Source organism: Lathamus discolor, chromosome 3, assembly GCF_037157495.1.
Source record: "Lathamus discolor isolate bLatDis1 chromosome 3, bLatDis1.hap1, whole genome shotgun sequence".
Classification (NCBI taxonomy): domain Eukaryota; kingdom Metazoa; phylum Chordata; class Aves; order Psittaciformes; family Psittacidae; genus Lathamus; species Lathamus discolor.
Window position 1 is genome coordinate 82,701,727 of NC_088886.1, and position 17,648 is coordinate 82,719,374.

The 17,648-nt window shown below is 44.5% G+C and overlaps 1 protein-coding gene across 3 annotated transcripts in view; it reads right to left on the reverse strand.

Moving 5' to 3' along the window:
• Nucleotides 1–276: 276 nt before the first annotated feature.
• PARD3B (par-3 family cell polarity regulator beta) overlaps nucleotides 277–17,648 on the reverse strand; it is a 414,980-nt gene continuing 397,608 nt past the window's right edge. For all 3 annotated transcript variants that reach the window (XM_065670133.1, XM_065670134.1, XM_065670132.1), the window contains one exon: nucleotides 277–3,230. In XM_065670133.1, coding sequence (XP_065526205.1) covers nucleotides 2,876–3,230 — 355 coding nt within the window. In that variant the 3' untranslated portion in view covers nucleotides 277–2,875. The remainder of the gene's footprint in view (nucleotides 3,231–17,648) is intronic.

The following is a 17,648-nucleotide window of genomic DNA, read 5'->3' on the forward strand; positions in this document are numbered from 1 at the left end:
GGTCAGACTGTTCTTCGCCCCTCACCTGTAGGATGCACCCACACATTATACTTTCTTTTTTTCCCCTTTTTTCGGAAGATGCCCTGGACTGATCTAACAGCAGAAGCATCGCTTCATAATCTGCTGGGTAAGATTTACAGCTCAGGTGGTGTTTCGTTGATCTGTCCACCTCAACCAAGTGGAGCCAATGCAGTCAAGGGGAGCTCTTAAGGAGAGATTCAGGTTACGGGGAGACAATTGCGCAGGTCCTTCAAAGGCTAAAAATAACGCAGGAGCTGTTTCCATCCAGATTTTATTTGGCCCTGGCTCTTGAAACACTGTAAGTACTGTTCACTGTGATGCCATCTGAAGGGTTAGTTGAGAGTGATTTACAAAGGCGGCAGTTTATATTCAGAGCTGTTCTTAATTGTGGCCTGGCTTGATAAAGCCACTGTCACAAACCTATTAGTTTCTTTACAGCTGGATCAAATGTATCAGGGGTTATATTTCAAGGAGGGAAAGGAAACTATTTTAATTTGTTTTCGCTTCACTTTCAGCGGGCCTTCATAACACCAGCGGCTACCCCGTGGCTGCCAAGTCCTGGCTCAGTACCCTGCAGCATCTAAAACTCTTTGAGAGAAGTACAAGGCTGTGTACAGCACGTACGCGACAGGCAGAGTTTCCTTGGGGAATGTGCCTTATTTATGGAGGGTACCAAGAGCCATCCAGCCTTACATTCAACCCTCCCTCCAAGGGTTTTTCCCTCCTACATTACTAGGGAAGAGGGCAGAAAGACATGGAACAAGAACTGAACTTGCTTCATAATCAGTTGCATTCCTCTCCCTCTCTCCCTCCCACCAATGCTTCCTCCTGACTGGATTTAGAGCTGTGCCTGCCCCTGCCCCAGGGAGTCCAGCCCAGGTCTGAATCATGGAGATGTTCTCCCACCGCTCCAAAGCTGTCTCCTCTCCCCTGCTTCGCAGCCTGGCTGGTGGGTACAGATTGGTGTGAATGAAAATGACAGTCTGCTGGGCAGCTGCACGTGCTCCCCAGGCCTCAGGGTTATGCCAGTCTCTCACCAGCATTAGCAGCACAGAGGAAACATTGGCTGGGTTTAAACACTGCTTCTCCTCAGGGCCATTACCACCGGTGGTGGCTCCTGGAAAGCAGCAGCACGCAGACCCACCATGCCCTGGGCCTTTCGGAACTCTTACTCTAACAAGCCCTTTTCCCAGGGGTATCTAGGAAAGGACATGTTCCTAGCAGGACAAACCTTGCTGGTGATATTTAATACCTGGGAAGTGACCTACGTGATTTAATCTGTTGCATACCAAAGGTGTCAAGAAGACATCAAAGAAATCCTTGTGCTTAATGAGTGCCCAGGTCACAGACTCTCCCTGATGAGGAGAGGAGCCCAAATGGCTTAAAAGCACTCTGCTGTCAAGGCAGAAGTCAAGGAATTAAGGGCACTTGGAAACTTCTCAAAATGTATTTCTAGGTGACAAAACCCTTGCGACAAAGCTTTGCACAGCCATGGCCCTCTTGGGCCAGTAGCACAGGTCCCTGTAGCTGGGGACATGCATTCCTGACCTTCCCAAGGCTGGCTGGCTGCAGAGCAAGGTCAGGCTGCGTGGGGCAAAGAGCTGGCATGAACCCCACCGCCCTGTGCCCTGCTCCAGCTCTGCTGTGCTGCTGGCCCCTCTTCCCATCCACACCTTCTCTCTTCCTATGCACTGCTGCACGTAACATTCCCCACCAGCCTCATGGCCCCTGGCTGCAGGAACTTGTGTAGTTTGGCACTTGGCACCGGCTGAGGCTGAGCTCCACTGTGGGGACTTCGGGTGGCCCTGCACTGACAGGCTCCTTCCCGGGGCAGCAAGGCTGGTGAGGGCAGGGCACGCTGCTGCTGGCACTGTGCTGTAACCTGGCTGTGGCGGGGCTCCTGCTGGAGCCAAGGCAGCACCTGATGCAGTAACTTAATATGAATCATGGAGCTCATGTCTGCCAGCATCTGCTCAGGCACTTCTTGTAGGCCAGCTCTACTGAAATCCCAAGAGCTGGCAGCAGCTGAGGATTGCTGATCTCCAGGGTTCACATTTGAAGAGCACATACTGTATAACTAAGAAACAGTCATGAGTGCACACACGTACAGACACATGTTTCTCGGGTGGCTGGCTGCCCTGTTGTCCGTGAGCCTGCCCAAGCACGGTGGGTAAAGCTTTTTGCCTTACTCTAAATACAGCAGCTGCAACAAGAGGAAAATCTTGCTACACAACCTGCAAAAATAATGAAGGCTACAAGATAAATGCTGCCACCAGCAAAGAGAAAGAGGAAGACAGGCCAGATTACAAATCTGCAGCATCCTTATAGCACAGCGCTGTTGGTCTGAACGTGCCTGGAATGTGGCCACTACCTCCATGGCAGTCCCTTGTCAAGTCACACTGGATTACACAAGATTCTCAGCCCTGCACAAAGTCCTTATTGCATGCTGTGTTCCCACTTAAAGGCTCTGCAACAGCACTCTGAAGTAAACTCTGGTGACACCACTGTCCTTTGTATATACAGACAGCTGCATACTGTATAGGTGTAACTGGATTCGGTAAATAGCCCTGAGGAGTATTAAGTGTTGCGCTTCTTTTACAGCAGCCACTGCCCATTTTTAAAAGGAATTAAAAAATACTCAACTGTCTGGTACCTCATGTACTCAAAACACCTCGTACCTCATGTGGCTTTAGTTTGCCTGTTAGAAAGCACCTACGCTGAGCCCAGCTCAGTAAGAACGACTCCAGGTCTCGTGTGCCACTCTTACAGGCAGCTACGCTTAGGAACAACTCTAACAAGGATATGCTGTCCAATGGGATTCCTCCCCAGCTGTGCTAGCAAGTCCAGTGTGTAGCTATACAGCTGCAGTCATGGGGTTCTTCTGCCTGGGATCCTGTTGCCTGTACTGGTACTGTTCTGGACTGGTCCCGCGGTGTCGGACAATTTCATTATAGGCTGGTGCTCGGTGGGACTGAGGAGGAGAAGGTGGCACATCCTGCCGGAGGGGTCCTTTATGCTGGTTTGTGACTGGCTGGCCTGGGTAGTACTGGGGGTACCTCAATTCTGCCACTCTTGTGTCTGGCACACGGACGTAGTTCCCCTTAGATGGGTGGACGACAGGCTGTCCTCCTTGGTAGTAAGGAAGATCTCTCTCTTTGTATACTACTCGTGGCCCCGTTAAATATTCCAGTGGCTCTGCAGGTCCACGCCTGAGGAGGAAAAACATAATGAAGCACATAAAAAGGCAGCCTGCTAGCCCAGCGACGCATTATTGTACTCACAATCTATGTTTACTTCGGGAAAGGAAACGCCACCTCAAGCATGACAGGTCCAGATGAATCAAAAGAACTTCTGAAGGGTAACGAGCCTCCCACCTGTGTGCTACGAAAGTTTGTGACACCCAGGATGCTGGAGGAAGGGTCCAGTGCACATCACAGCCCTTTTACAATGGCGGAGCACTGGAGCCCTTCAAGTGCCCAAAGTCAGCCTCCTCTGATCCATTTGCCATAATGGAAACACAGCTCCTTTAAACAATGCGTGTTTGACTGAATCTTATCTAGCCTGAGGATAAACAGATGAGTTGGGTCTGCAAAACTGCAAATCCCATGAGCTTTACATGCACAAATATTCACGCTTTCCAAGACATTTCCCACTATTTTTCCTCCTAACATGTCAGACTGTACAACTTCCCAAACAGCACAGTTGCAAAAACTGAAACTCTTGGAAGAAAGACTAGGGATGTTACCTGTGTTTAATGGGCAAGCTGCCAATGGGGTTTCAAAAAAACTCCTGTGATACAGAAAGCCTGATACTACAACAGCCCTGTAACTTATCTGCATCAGTATGGACCTGACAAGCTCTAGTTCACGAGGAAAGCAACATGTGAGCATGTCATCCCTGAGGATGTGCCATGGAGCCCTCTTTGTAGGTTTCTGCATCTTAATTCCATGATTTGCACTAATAAAGCATTGATATTTTTTCCTAGTACACCTTAACTTGTGATACTTTTCAAATGGCAAAAATAATTGTTCTCACAGACATGTCACTAGAGCATCCCCAAAAGTTCAACTCAATTAGGAGTTTTTGCCAGTCTGATTGCAAATGTCTTTGCACTTTGGGCAAAGCCTCCCACTGACTGCAGAGGAACCTTCTCTCTGAGTGACAGCTGAAGGAAGACAACAGGGTTTTGACCCAAATAGGGGCTAAAAGTATAAATCAATTACACCTGCTCTGTGGCTTTGAGACTGAACTCATCAACTGCTTAAATAGTCTTTGCATAGATTTAATATAAAAGTCATCATTCTGGTCCAGCAGATCAGGTGTTCGCAATTCGTCAATGACTCCCTTGTTCACAGAGATTTTACAAACATGCTCTCCCTTTCTTAATCTGGGCTCCCAGACTCACTGGAACTTGTTTTGCATGAAGTAAAACAAAACATGTGGTTTTCTGCTGCACTCGTTTAAGCCCATGGGGTAAATCATGGACATAGGCAATGAACAAACATTATCTGCCTTGAAATGAACCTACAGTTCTCCCCCTGGAATAACTTAGTGCAAATGTTTCCTGTTTAAAATGGAAAGAGCAAAAGGAAGAATTCCAGGCCTTGGACTTTTAGGACCCTATGCTCCCAAGGGACTTTTTGCTTTAAAAACAGAACATTATAAAAGACAGGCACTCCCAGCCTCCCCTTCTCCCCCCTCCTTGTGAGACAGTCCAGACAGAGTGCTGAAGGGCCTGAAGCCACCCTCTGAGATGCTAAAAGGACTCTTAACCGTATGCATTGAGACAACTGCTGTCTCTGCTCACACACCTACGCCTTGCAGCAAAGCCTAATTTCCACAGCAGGCCAAAGAGTTGCTCCATGTATTTCTATACAAAGACTTGTTCACTACTCAGTCCCATCACACTCAGCTTTTAGTTCCTCTGTGTGCAAAAACGCACTTCCAGTCATAAAAGGCTTCTGGAATGGCAGGAACTGCTTTGTGTCAAGCAGCACACCAACAGAAACAAGTGTCAAACCTACACCCATCACCTTTTAATGTAAGGATAATGCTCAAATCCTGTACATTAGATTTTATAAGAAGTTATCATTGGCAGCTATAGTCAATCAAATTCTTGTGGATCATATTAAAAAAGGACTGAGCTTGGAACCTGATCCAGAATTCACTGAAGAGCCAGGTAGCTTTTGGACTGCAAAATTGAATTACTCTAACAAATTCAAAACTAATTGGTATGAAAATGACTGGAGAACAGGACTGAGCCACCAACGTCATCTACTGAGGCTTCAGCACACAGCTCATCCCACATCTCACACAGGAGGTCTGGCTGCTGCAGTGTTTTGCCATCTAGCCAAAAGAGCTGTTTGTAGGAAAACTCAGCTGGTCCCATTCTAGGAGATGCTGTGACTGTTCAGAGAGTAGTGTACTCAGGCAGCTTTGACCTAGGACTGTGCAGTGAAGATGAGTCTGAGCCATTAGAGCACAAGCACACTAGACCTGAAGCATGTACCCAAGCTGCTGAGCTTGTGCCATCAGATCTTCATTGCTGTTACCTACACTACAAAGCTAAATCCACCACTGGTTCACTTAGAGCAAATACATTTGATTGTGTAGACAAACTGCAGACAAACATGAGGGAAGAGAAAAATCTGCCTCTAGAAAATCAATGTTCAAGCACCAGTTTCCCTTCTCTGAGTGTGAAACACCTAGAAGTGGCATCATTCTTGAGTTGTCTAAGTCAGGGCTTAGCAGCTGGGAAGAGAGGTTGTACATGGAGACAAGGCTTGAATCAGCTTTACATGGATCCTTTAGGGAAGCCCCAGAAAGACAGAAGGCATGTGAGGGTTTTAGCAGCCTTGGCGATAATACAAGCAGTGGTAGAACCAATGACTGCCAGAACTCTTGCATTAGTAAAACTTCTGGAAACCCTGATAATTGCCAAAAACTGGAGGGAATGTCATGACAGATATCTTCATGGCTGCACCACATTCTCCAGCTCACTTCCCTGGTGATCCCAGCAGGTGACATGCAGGCAGATACATATGCTACAGTGACAACACTTTTCTTCCCTTTTATGACCAGCACTGCATGTTGAAGCCAAGTTATTTCCTGAGGATTCATTCTTCCCCAACTACCAGCCATACCCGGTGAAGTCTGGTTCTTAGGGAACGGTTCACAGTGCAACCAACCAGCTTGGGGAGCCTCCATGAACCTCTGACATGAACCACCATCTAACAAGTCTTACAACACAGGAAAAAACAGCCCTTCCCTTCCCAAGTGAGTCAAATTAACCATGAGAAAGTCAGCCTTTTTAAGGCAGAAGAAAAACCTACAGATACCAAGCTCTGGCTGTAGAAATGCTGTTATGATTTAGGAGTAAGTCTGGGACACTGCGGGGCAGTTCCTGTCAGGAAGAACAGGGCTCCTCTGAAGCAGCACCATCTTCACTTGATAGCTCATGGTGTAAAAGTATACGCAGTTGTTTATCCTCAAACAAATTGCCATAACAGCTCAAAGCAAACACTTTCTACTTGGCAGCCCCTTGTAGATGCTGTGCTTGTTTCTACAAGAAGCCAAACAGCCCCTGCCTTTTCACTCGGCAGACATTGCCACCTCTGAGGAGGGCTAATGAAATTCTTCTCCGCTCCCTCACTGTTTTTGTTGGCTCCTGATGAGTTCAGAGTTCACAGGGCTGTATCACACCTCCCAAGTGACCCATGGTTTGGGGGTCAAACCAATAACCTCAAGTGGAAAATCACTGACCCAAGGGAGCGATCAAAAATCCACAAATTGGGTCAAGCAGGTCCAGCCACTCAAAAGGACCAGCCCAGGAGCGTGCCCTCTGAGAGGACATGCTGAGTAGGAGCTGCTCTGACCATCAGCTGTTTTCCAGATTTTGGCCAGTTGTTTGACCTGAAGGCCCGCTGAAATTAATGGCAGGCAGAAGGTAGGGAAGCTGACACAACATCCTGGGAAGGAACTTATCTCAGAGTTCAGAAAGCAGTTTTGCTGATAGTTAGCTCTGCTGGCTCCCACTGGAAGAGGCATCACTGATGTGGGTCTAGCTAAAAGCGAGGCTGCTGCTGAAGCAAGCAATGGAAGGATGGGAGGCAGAAGCACCAGATTCAAGAAAGGAGCGAAACTGATGGGGCAGTGTGAAAATGCACTCCTCAAAAACGCCATGGGCAGGATGCCCCCTTAAAATGTTTATTTTATTGTGAGGAAGCTAAATCTCACCTTGCCCTGCAGAGAAATCAGAGATCTCACATGTGTTTTGCCACATAATTTCATACGCTGGTTAGCAGCTCTATTGGTTTATCTTCTAAAGGATTCACCAAGTAAGAACTGTGATTGATTGGTTTTGAGTTTTAAGAGCACAAAGTAGCCTTGTCCAAATAAAGCACCTAACTTGTTGCTGATGTTCAATTAACAGTACATAGGTTGTTATTTTCTCTATGACAAGTAAAGCCTGAAGTACATTTGTTCCCCCCCCTTTATTTCTCTTCCAAGCACAAAGAATATAAAATCTAGTATTTTCTGGCTTTGTTGCACAATTTTTAAGAGCCTCTGGGTTTATTTAAAACTGAACCAAAGGATTCGGAACACTTAAGAAAGGCTTCTTTTACCCAAAATGTTATTTAGTCATTGAAGTTAGACCGGTATCTATAGGTTTCAAAACCCCAACTAAACCACGTTTTGCTTTCTGCAGTTCCCTTCTTTTTTATTTTAAGCTCTGATTTCAGTAATTCTTCAGTTGTGCAGAATCTCACAGGGTAGACTGGCCTAAATACCTGATGCTTCAAAAAACAACCAGAAAAAATCATTTCATTTCAGGTTTACTGTGTTTCATTGTTAACCCCCATTTGCAGGTCACCTTTAACATCAGCTATGAGACACATGCTTGGGTTTTCTGAAAGGAAAGCAAAATGACAGTCTGGCTGTTCACGCTGTGCCCCATCATGTTGGGGGTTTGGATTTCATCATGACAAAGAGTTTTTCTTGCCTCTGTTCTATAGGGAGAATCACAGAGGTCACCCTCTTAGTACCTGGTAAAAAGCAAGGAAGGGAATGCTCTCTCCTTACATCACTGTCTCCTTCTCGCTGCTGGGAGAATATTTTGCAAGGGATATAATCTCACATGAAAAACTGCATTCTTACTTTGTCAGGGAGTACTTCTTGAAATACTTCAAAGACAGCTACAGACTAAGTGGCAAATGGAAAGCCCACATTTGGTTGCAGCCTCTTTCATGTCTAAGCAAGACATACAGAGACTCTGGGTGATGGCATCAGGCAGCTCAGGCTGTGATTAAAGAACAGGAGAAAGCAATAAGGTCCTATCTTGTGTCCAAATTCTCACTGAAGAACTCTATTGTATGCATCGTGATTGCATGCTGTTTGTTCTCTGCCAGGAGGATCTACTTTTAAAGAAGAAAGGAGAAGCTGATGTAAGAATTAAATTATGCAAACAAACAATCTTGCAATATCAAATACATTACACTGTGTCTTTATAAAGCTTTTCTCAACATACACTAAAACGCCTGACTGAAAAGACCATGTACTCCATATCTCTTCAGATACAGTATTAAAGACATCGCAGTGCTACTTGTAGTTAGTGGCACTAAGAACTTCTGTTGCTTAATATTCAGTGTGCATATAACAAAAAAACCCCAAACATACAAAAAGTTAAATCATTGCAGGTTTAAAAAACAAATCATTGCATGACTCTGAGCTTCATTAAAGTCCGTCTTGTATCTTGATAAGAGAGATACTCCTGTAACAAATACTGTTTGCTGTTTCAGACCAATACTTCCCATAGACAATGATGGGGTTTGCATTTAAAAAGCCGCTGGAAATCAAATTTGATATCTTAGCGCTGCAACGAATCTGCAGCACAAGGAAGTGCTCAGTGGCTGCTGTCTGTGTGAGAGGCTTGTACCGCTCAGCAGAAAGCAGATGTCTAACAATGTCGTACTAACCTCAAACACACCACACACAGATTATTTATGGGCTGAGCTGGTGAAGGTGCTTTCTTCTCCTGTTCTTTTATCAACAATACAAGGCTAAAAAATCAGATAACGTAAACGAATGCAATCCCTGGCTCTCATGTAGCACATGCCATGCGGAGAGAGCTGTTTTTAGTTTGAGGACTGTGTTTGGAATTCCTTCAGTGTCAGGTTTCCAGTTACCAGACCCTCATCCCTGGGCCAGGCACGACTGCGGTTGGACTGGATTAGCAGAACACCCTGCAATGTATATTACATAGCTTTGACTTCTATAGGCTTTGCAGGCCCATAAAAATAATGATCATTTCATGACCTGCGTTTCTGGGGCAGGGGGAGGAAAAAGCAGAAAATTCTGTCTCTTCCCCTTTTAAAAGAATTCATATTTGCTTTGGATTTGGAGAAGGAAGAATCCATACAAGTTCGTTTGAAATTCAAGCAAGAGTACATTTCAGATGCAGTGCAGGCAGGCCCAATGCTCTTCCCTTGCAAGCAGTTTTGCAAAACTTAACAGTGGCCTGCACTGGAGTGTGCATGAGAGCTTCTATGTGTAGTTTTTCTCTCTCTACAGTACTATGGCTTGGAATATTTAGAAACAAGCAGCAAAAGCACCACAGTCCCAGAAGGTAAGCACATAGACAGGTTTGTGTTACTCTATAGTTGAAGTCTAGCCTTAAAACAGCTGGAGAGCTAATGTCCAGGGCTACATATTGAGAGATGTTGGGCCCCAGCAGCTCTCCCTGGGCAGTTCTTAGTTACTGGAGATATTTAGGTGTCCCTCCTGTTTTTACATCTAGGAACAAGCATAAAGCTTAGTCTTATACTAGCTTTCCATGCAGATAAGCAGACTGCAGAAACAGCTGTAAGATAGTAAGATAGGAAAACAGTAGTCTGACAGGTTTAAAACTTTACTATAGGATTACATAAGATTTCTTATGACAGCATGAACAGCCTCTTTTGCACGCAATCAAATTGATTGTTCACAATCCCTAATGGAGCAAAATATGTCACAGACCGGCTAACATCAGAATTCAGAGTGCTATTTAATTAAACCCCCTCAATCAGCAACAAAGCCACAAAACACCGTGTTGCTCTTTTGCTCCAGCATTAGTTTATTTTCCACAGCAGGTATCAGACCAGCTTCTGACAATCCCATCCTGCAGGCAAAGCTCCCCTTTCTTTCTTTCTCTAAATTCAACCTACAAACATAGGAACTACAATAATCAGGATTAAAACCCTCAAAGCAAGAGCAACAAAATCCCGAATATGCTAGCCGGTGCTCTATAAATGCCCATTAAGCATTCAACTAGCCCAATAATCCTTCCTGCTCAATTCCTCACTTTTTTGTTCATATGCTCTGAGGCATGGTACATCTCTTCTACCAGGAGGCATACAATAAAATAGCACCTATTGAACAAGACATCGCTATTCTGTGATCTCTTCAAGCTTAGAGGGATCTTAAGTAGATTGGTACTTTAAGTAGCGAGTCATTACAACATGTGTCATTTCATATGTTACTCATTATTCAACACAACATAATACCGTGTGAGTCATTAACCTCTTGGCATTGGTAACCTACTCTCAATGCTAAGCAGTCATGCTTGTTGCTCAGGAACCCCCATGCTCTGTTGGGAAGAGACCTCACTGAGATTTTAAGGTCCCTTTGGTCTTTTGTTTTGCAGATCAGCAGGGGCTGAAAGCTTCTCCTACAGACTAAAAGAGTTCTTGGCCTTTCCTCTCCTGCGTCACATTTCTGAGACAATACTGGCCAAGTTATATGGGAGGGAAGAAAACTTCTTTTTAAAGGATGTATGCGTCTTAAGCCAGCGAGAGAAGCAAATGTTTATGCTTCTCAGATGAATTTTGCATTTCAACACAGACTCTAATACGAAGAAGTCCTGAATGCATACAGAATTCCCAGCACTGGGGCAAGATGCTAAAGTGAAATCCCCCTTACGGTAATATTTGTACTGCATTACTGTGCAGTAGCTCCAATGGACATTGGGACCCCACTATCGCTGCCTGAGGAGAGCCAGCTACTTCCTCCAAGAGCAGGCAAGCAATGAGAAGGGAGAGAGACGCAGAGAAGGTGAGACCCGAGCGCTGGCCCAGTACACAAGACAGAAACACTACCCACATCTCTTTGCCTCACCCTAACCTCTACTGCAGATCTCCACTTTTTCTGGAGGCTATTAGGGTATAAATTAAAGGTCCGGTGGTGGTTCAGGAGATTTTAATTTGATATAAATGAAATTCCACTGCCATAGTGAAAATTCCTCTTCAGAAGCAAACGCACCACGCAGGCACCAGGAGAGCTCCTCCTGAGCAAGGAAGCCTCCTCCCTTTGCCTATCCAGTCATAGCACTACTACTATCCATGCTGTTTTGTAAGGTGCTTTCAAAGACATGTAAACCCAGTTTCTATCCTGTTCTCATTTTTCACCTGGAATGAATTTAAAGCAGGGTGCTTATTCAGCTGTGCTGCTCAAATAGTTTTCAACAAGTAACAGGAATCATTGAAAGAATTTTCCTAAGTAGTAACAACCCAGGCCCAGGTCTTTACTATTCAGCTGCTGGGATCTTAACACGCTGTCTGATCTTTAGCGGGCTAGTAAAACCCTGTGAGAAGTGGTTATTAATGTTATTATCAAGCTTTTAGGGTTAGGTTTTTTTTTTTTTTTGTCCTCCAAAGAATCTCTCATTTAAATTAAAGTATTCCTTGCAGCGTTTTCCCCCACTGCCATGATGAAGCATGGCTGTCAATTCTGCCTCGCATGGAACAAACTGGATAGTAAAACCATGCTTCAGTAAAAAAAAGGAATTTGTTTTTGAAACTGATGGTAGCTGGTTATTTTTCCCTCCATTTCATTTCCTTCTGGGTCCAGACATTCTGTTAAACTCACTGGAATGTGCCATTCCTTTTTTTCCCCTTTGCAACAAAGGCAAAGCTCAAGATCCAGAGGAAAATAATGGCTGATTTCTGGGAGCGAGGGGTATCTTAAAGACAAGCAGCTCATTTTCAGTATTTCAGTCCCTGTTGTTCCCCTACTGCTCATGTACTGAATTGCTCCTAAACAGTGCAAACAGCCTGTAAGTACATCCTCCACCCTATATTTTCTTTTGTTAGAACCATTCATTTCTATACAAGCATTAGATTATACATTTCCTGGCTTGTCACAGTCCATTAACACTCTGGTAACCACCCCTTTTCCAGCCAGCCATTAAACACCACCTTTAATAATTGAGATTTAAAGGCTCAGGGCATGATAAACAGCTGAAGTTATAACTTTACAGCTGCCTCTACAGAAGTGTGTAAATCTCCAGATTTGGATAGGCAAATCAGTTAATTAGACTTGCATTAAGTCACAAACTTTGCGGGTGCTCTGACAGCAGATGTCCTGAAGTTGAGCTTTAAATAACCAGGGTCAAACCCCTCAATCCCACTGGGCTGGGAGAGACGGAAACGTCCCACCCGGTGCCCAGAGAGCAGTAGCACTGATTGCAGCTGCCGTGGTTTGAGAACGGCCGCAAGCGCCCTGCGACTGCAGCCCATTCCAGCTGTGTTTATGCTGGCTTCTTCCTTCAGAGCTTCTACAGTTACACGAACAGCAGTGCAGCTGCAGCAAGCGGAGTGGCTGCCGGCTGGACATGCTCTACCTGCTGCCTGTGGTGGAGACAACCCCTGTTTTACCACCCTGCGTTTCCCACCCGCCAGCACACAGGTTCTATTTCAAAGTGAGGCCATGCAAGTTGGGGGGTTGAGCTCAGCTTCCCCCTACCCCTCCCTGCAGCTGAGGAAAATGCTATGTGGATGGCCCTGAAGTCACTGCTAGCCAGTGATCAAAGCCGGTGAGATCGGGAGCTGCAGGCCACTGGGCTCTTTAGGGGCATGGGTAGTAAGAGGTTAACCTTCAGTCATGAGGCCCAAAGTGCCTGTGCTCCACCTCCGCAGGAGTTATCTCCCTGTTGCTGCATTTAAAAATACTGTATGTAATTAACTGTTATCAGGTTGTTAAGCAGTGTGCTGAAGTGTGAACTTATCATTCAATTGTTTCCTCTATTTACAAAGTCCCTGCCATTCTCTGACTCCTGCAGCCTGGGACAGGCTGTTGACTTGTTCAGATGAGGAGGGTTTAGCGCACCAGATTCTGGTAGCAGAAGTAGATTCTGGGGAAGTGAGACACAGCCGCCAATCTCATCGGTTCCTCAAGCACCCCCTCAACATGCCCTGCAGAATAGCTGTGTGTGAATGAGACACACACGCCACCGGTATCAAATACATCACTGTAATTTTGCTCTGAGACCTGAACCACGCAGCATTGAGCAAGTGCACAATACAGCTCCCAGCTGTTGTAACTCAGGCTCATGGGTATAGGTAGAGATTTTACTCACATATATGGCACTAACTTTAATGTCTTTATACGTATATACACAAGTTATGTGGTCCATTCACAAATTAAAACAAGGTCTTCCATGCACTTCCGTGCTCAGTTCTTCACCTTCCCAGTAGCTGCACTTTGTTTCCTTAAGAAAAGCAAATCTGGAAGTCAGTGGACTTCATGATAGACAACAGGCTGAAGATGGAAGGACATGGCAACAGGGCAAAATGCCACATCCTCTGCTGTCCTTTGCCTCCCTCCACAAGGCCCAGGTTTGGTTTCCTGAAGACCATGGCTCCCACCACTTTTTTTGTCACTTTCCCCTCCTAGCCTGGCTCTTCTTTGCTTTCTTCCCCAGCAGCACCAGCCCTGGCAATGCCTGCAAGGAGTCCAAAATGACATGAGACACCATCATAGAACCATAGAATGGTTTGGGTTGGAAGGGACCTTCAAAGTCATCTAGTCCAGACCCCCTGCAACGAGCAGGGACATCCTCAACTAGATCAGGTTGCCCAGAACCACATCCAGCCTGGCCTTGAATGCCTCCAGGGATGGGGCATCCACCACCTCTCTGGGCAACCCATGCCAGGGTTTTACCACCCTCATTGTAAAAAATTCTTCCTCACGACCAGCTTGAATCTCCGTTCTTTTAGTTTAAAACCATCACCATCAGATCTATGTGATTTCCTTCCATGCATTCCTGGTCAGGTGCAGCACAGTGCATCCAGCAGGACTTACTAGCAAGGTCCCTGAAGCACGCAGTGCCCTTTGCTCTTTGATGCAGTCATCAATACCCCAGATCTGTGTGCATCCCCCCCCAGCACTTGTAATAGAGGAGATATGTAGCTTCTAAACAAATTTCTTCTGTGCCATCTGCACACCATGCTGAATGCCAGACGACAAGATATAATTTGCAACAGCAAAGTTCTTGGAGCACAGCAACCTTCTAGAGACAGCAAGCACAGCCTGTGACAACACAGTTATATCAGCTTAGTCATGTACCCGGAACAGAAGATATCAGGATGCTGAAGCTGGAAGAGGAAGCACACAGCAGAAGACAGAAAAAAAGAATGCTTTTAAGACACACCAAAACACTGCATCCTTGAGCAATGGGAAAGCAATGCCAACAGCTGGGAATCAGTGATACCTTTGTGAGTAGTGATAGTACAGCCGTTAGAAGATAGTGGCAAGCCAATACGGAGATAAAGAGAGGCTTTGGACAGCACCACCAAGCATAGACTTTGATTTCTTTTGAACACATACATACATCATGTATCAAAGACTACCATGTGCGGCAGAATCTTATGTGCAAGATGTGATGTTGTTAGTAGCTTCAGCTGAAATTATGACGGACACCAGGACATTCAGACTCCTACCCCTGCTTGGTCCGGGAAGGCTATTACATGCCATCAGTGGAGAAAAAGAGAAGCAATAGCACTTCCTGATCTGAACCTGATGAGAACCTGGCAAAGATTTCAGACAGCGTGTCTCAATTTGATGCAGAGGGGAAGAAAAATTAAATGAATACACCCTCTAACTTGAAACAATCTTTTACATAATGAATCAACCAATTATCTTTGCTCTAGTATGTTCAAATCAAGGGAATCATCATTGAAAACAACAACCAATTTATAAAGCTCATTTAAAGCCACAGTAAGCTAGGCTGCTGATTCACTAATGAACAATAAAGGTCACTACTACAATATCATTCTAAGTATTTGCAGATTGTGCAGTGTGATAGACTTGAAGTGGCATGTTCATAAAAAAACCATCAAGATACTTTGCAGAGGGAAATAAAGATGGAAAGAGATTCATGCTCTGCCTAGATACCAGACTGACAAGGGGGAATAACTCAATGCAATGAGGAACTTTGTGCCCCAGACTCATCCGGCCTCAGCCAAAGCCTCTGGATGTCAATGCAAGCATTTCAATGAGCTTTGGATTAGGCTCTTGTATTGGAGAACGGTATCCAAAAGGGGAGGCAAGGGCACAGAGAGAATGAGACATCTGTATCCTGGAATGAAGTCAGGAAGTTAAGGCCTGACAGCCTTATAGAGCAAACAAATAGCTTGAGTACTAGATGTGGATTGCTGAAATGCCTCACTCCACGTGGAAGAATTCCTTTTCAATTGTCTCTGTCAGGTATTCAGAGAAAAAGACTGACCAAAATGCAGTTTCTTTGTCACTTTTTTGAGTGATCATGATCCGGAGATGGGCACATATATGCAATTACTAAGAAACAAGACATTCTACCAGCTGAATAGCACACCTCTGCCACATGGATGCTACATCTACATTTATTAATAGCATGCAACTGGGCAATGTAGCAGAGTATTCCCAGCATCATGTCTTTGACTACTACCAGAACCACATGCTTCAGAGGAAGCTGTAATTAGTAGACAATTAACAGTTTGCATAGGCCTTACAGCATAAAAGCAATCCCTCTTTTCCTCTCCCCCGAAACTAACTCAAACCAACGCAAGTATTGGTCTAACCCAGGTTTGCAGAAGGGCGCAGGTTTCAGAAACAGAAAACACTTGATGGCATGTCTGTACTTAAGATGTGGATATAAAAAAAACCCAACAATGATAATATTTAACCTTGACAGACCTAATATTTGAATACCATAGACAAAAAGCACAATATAGTCCAGAGAGCCTGTGGTTAGTTGAGAATGACATCTTCTACAAACCTCAGTGTTAAAACTTCAGTGCTAACTTGGGTTCCTCTTTAACAAAAATAAGTGTAATTCTACTTCCAGGAAAATGGAATTTTCTTTTTAAGAGCTTCGCAACATTTCAAAACCTCCTCTTTTTCTCATGATCAACAAGTAAAAGGGAGAAATTTCATACCATAACAAACAGCTACAACATAAACCATTACTGAAGAACATTACAGCTTCTAAGTCAGAAATGCACGAAGCAGCAACACCATTCTGAGGATGCAAAATGGTCTCTGTATAGTAAAGTCCTTTGAAAAACTTATACAACTTGTGGCAGAAACTAGTACAACTGAAAATGAAATGTCTAAGGAGGAAAAGACCAGGGTTAAGGATTCTGTATTGATTTTTTTCCCCACATTGGGATTAAAGTGATTTCAGCTGGGACCCAGAATTACAGATGTAATTATAATTTCCATTTATATTTTTAGACTGTGTACAAAGAAGTGTAATAACGGACAGCTGAGCATTTTCCATTGTCCATTAAAAGCAAAATGTTTCTGATGAAATCTCTGTAAGACCAAGGACCACTGCAGTAATCTCTCAATAACAAAGCCTTTTTCAGATGTTTGGTGATGAGAGAGAAGGGATAGCTGTTAGCCTTTCACGCAAAGAAATCAAACCAAAATGACACTAAGGTTATTTCCCTCAGTAATACTATAGAGATTCCAGGTTAAGATCTGTTACAAGTCTCGTAAAAGAAAAAAGTCAGTTTATTCATTAAATAACCTTTCCTGATATTATTTACAGGGTATTTAACAAAAAGCATTGCATTAAGGGAACATTAAAGAGGCATTATTTAAACCACAGAAAGTGCAGAGAGTGAAAAAGTGGAATTTCTCTACCACATCCTTCCCCTAGCTTTACAATGCATGTTGAAGTCCAGGTTTCCTGGAGGCCTCTGATAGCTAGGCAAATGACTGCTATTGAAAAGCAAAATGCATTCAAGGTAAAGCAGGTGCTTAAGTGCTCTGATGGATCTGGGTCTAAAAATTCCAGTTGTAAACCCCAACTCAATTTCAGCTGCCTAATTGAATTTGGCTTTTTTAATTCCCTTTCCTTACAAACCAATCTGCTCTGTGCTTTCTGCCACAATGCGTGGCACAGTCAGTATCACAGCACAGCCTGTACCTCCGAGCTGCTTCCACTCGCCATTCCAGAGGAGGCTGCACACCACGCAGTAAAGAGATCCTTATGGAAAATGCTCAAAACCAGCATGGTGTATTCAGGCAGCTGAAATTCACCCTAATTCCCTAGTCAGTGAGAAATCCAGATGCCTTCAGACTCCCTTACAAAGCTAATTAGAGGACTACCAGAGTCACCCAGTAAGAAACAGTATGTGCAGCAAAGCCGCCATAGGCTTTCACAGCGCAGCTACTGGGATCCTTAAAGCTTTTAACTGATTTTGGAAATCTTTAATCACTGAATGTAGAAAGGGTGCTGTTGTTTGAGGGTCTTTGGAAAAAAAAGACTTATGTCCTTTAATCTACTCACTTTATCCCAGCTATTGTTTTAGGTGGTTGACTGCAGT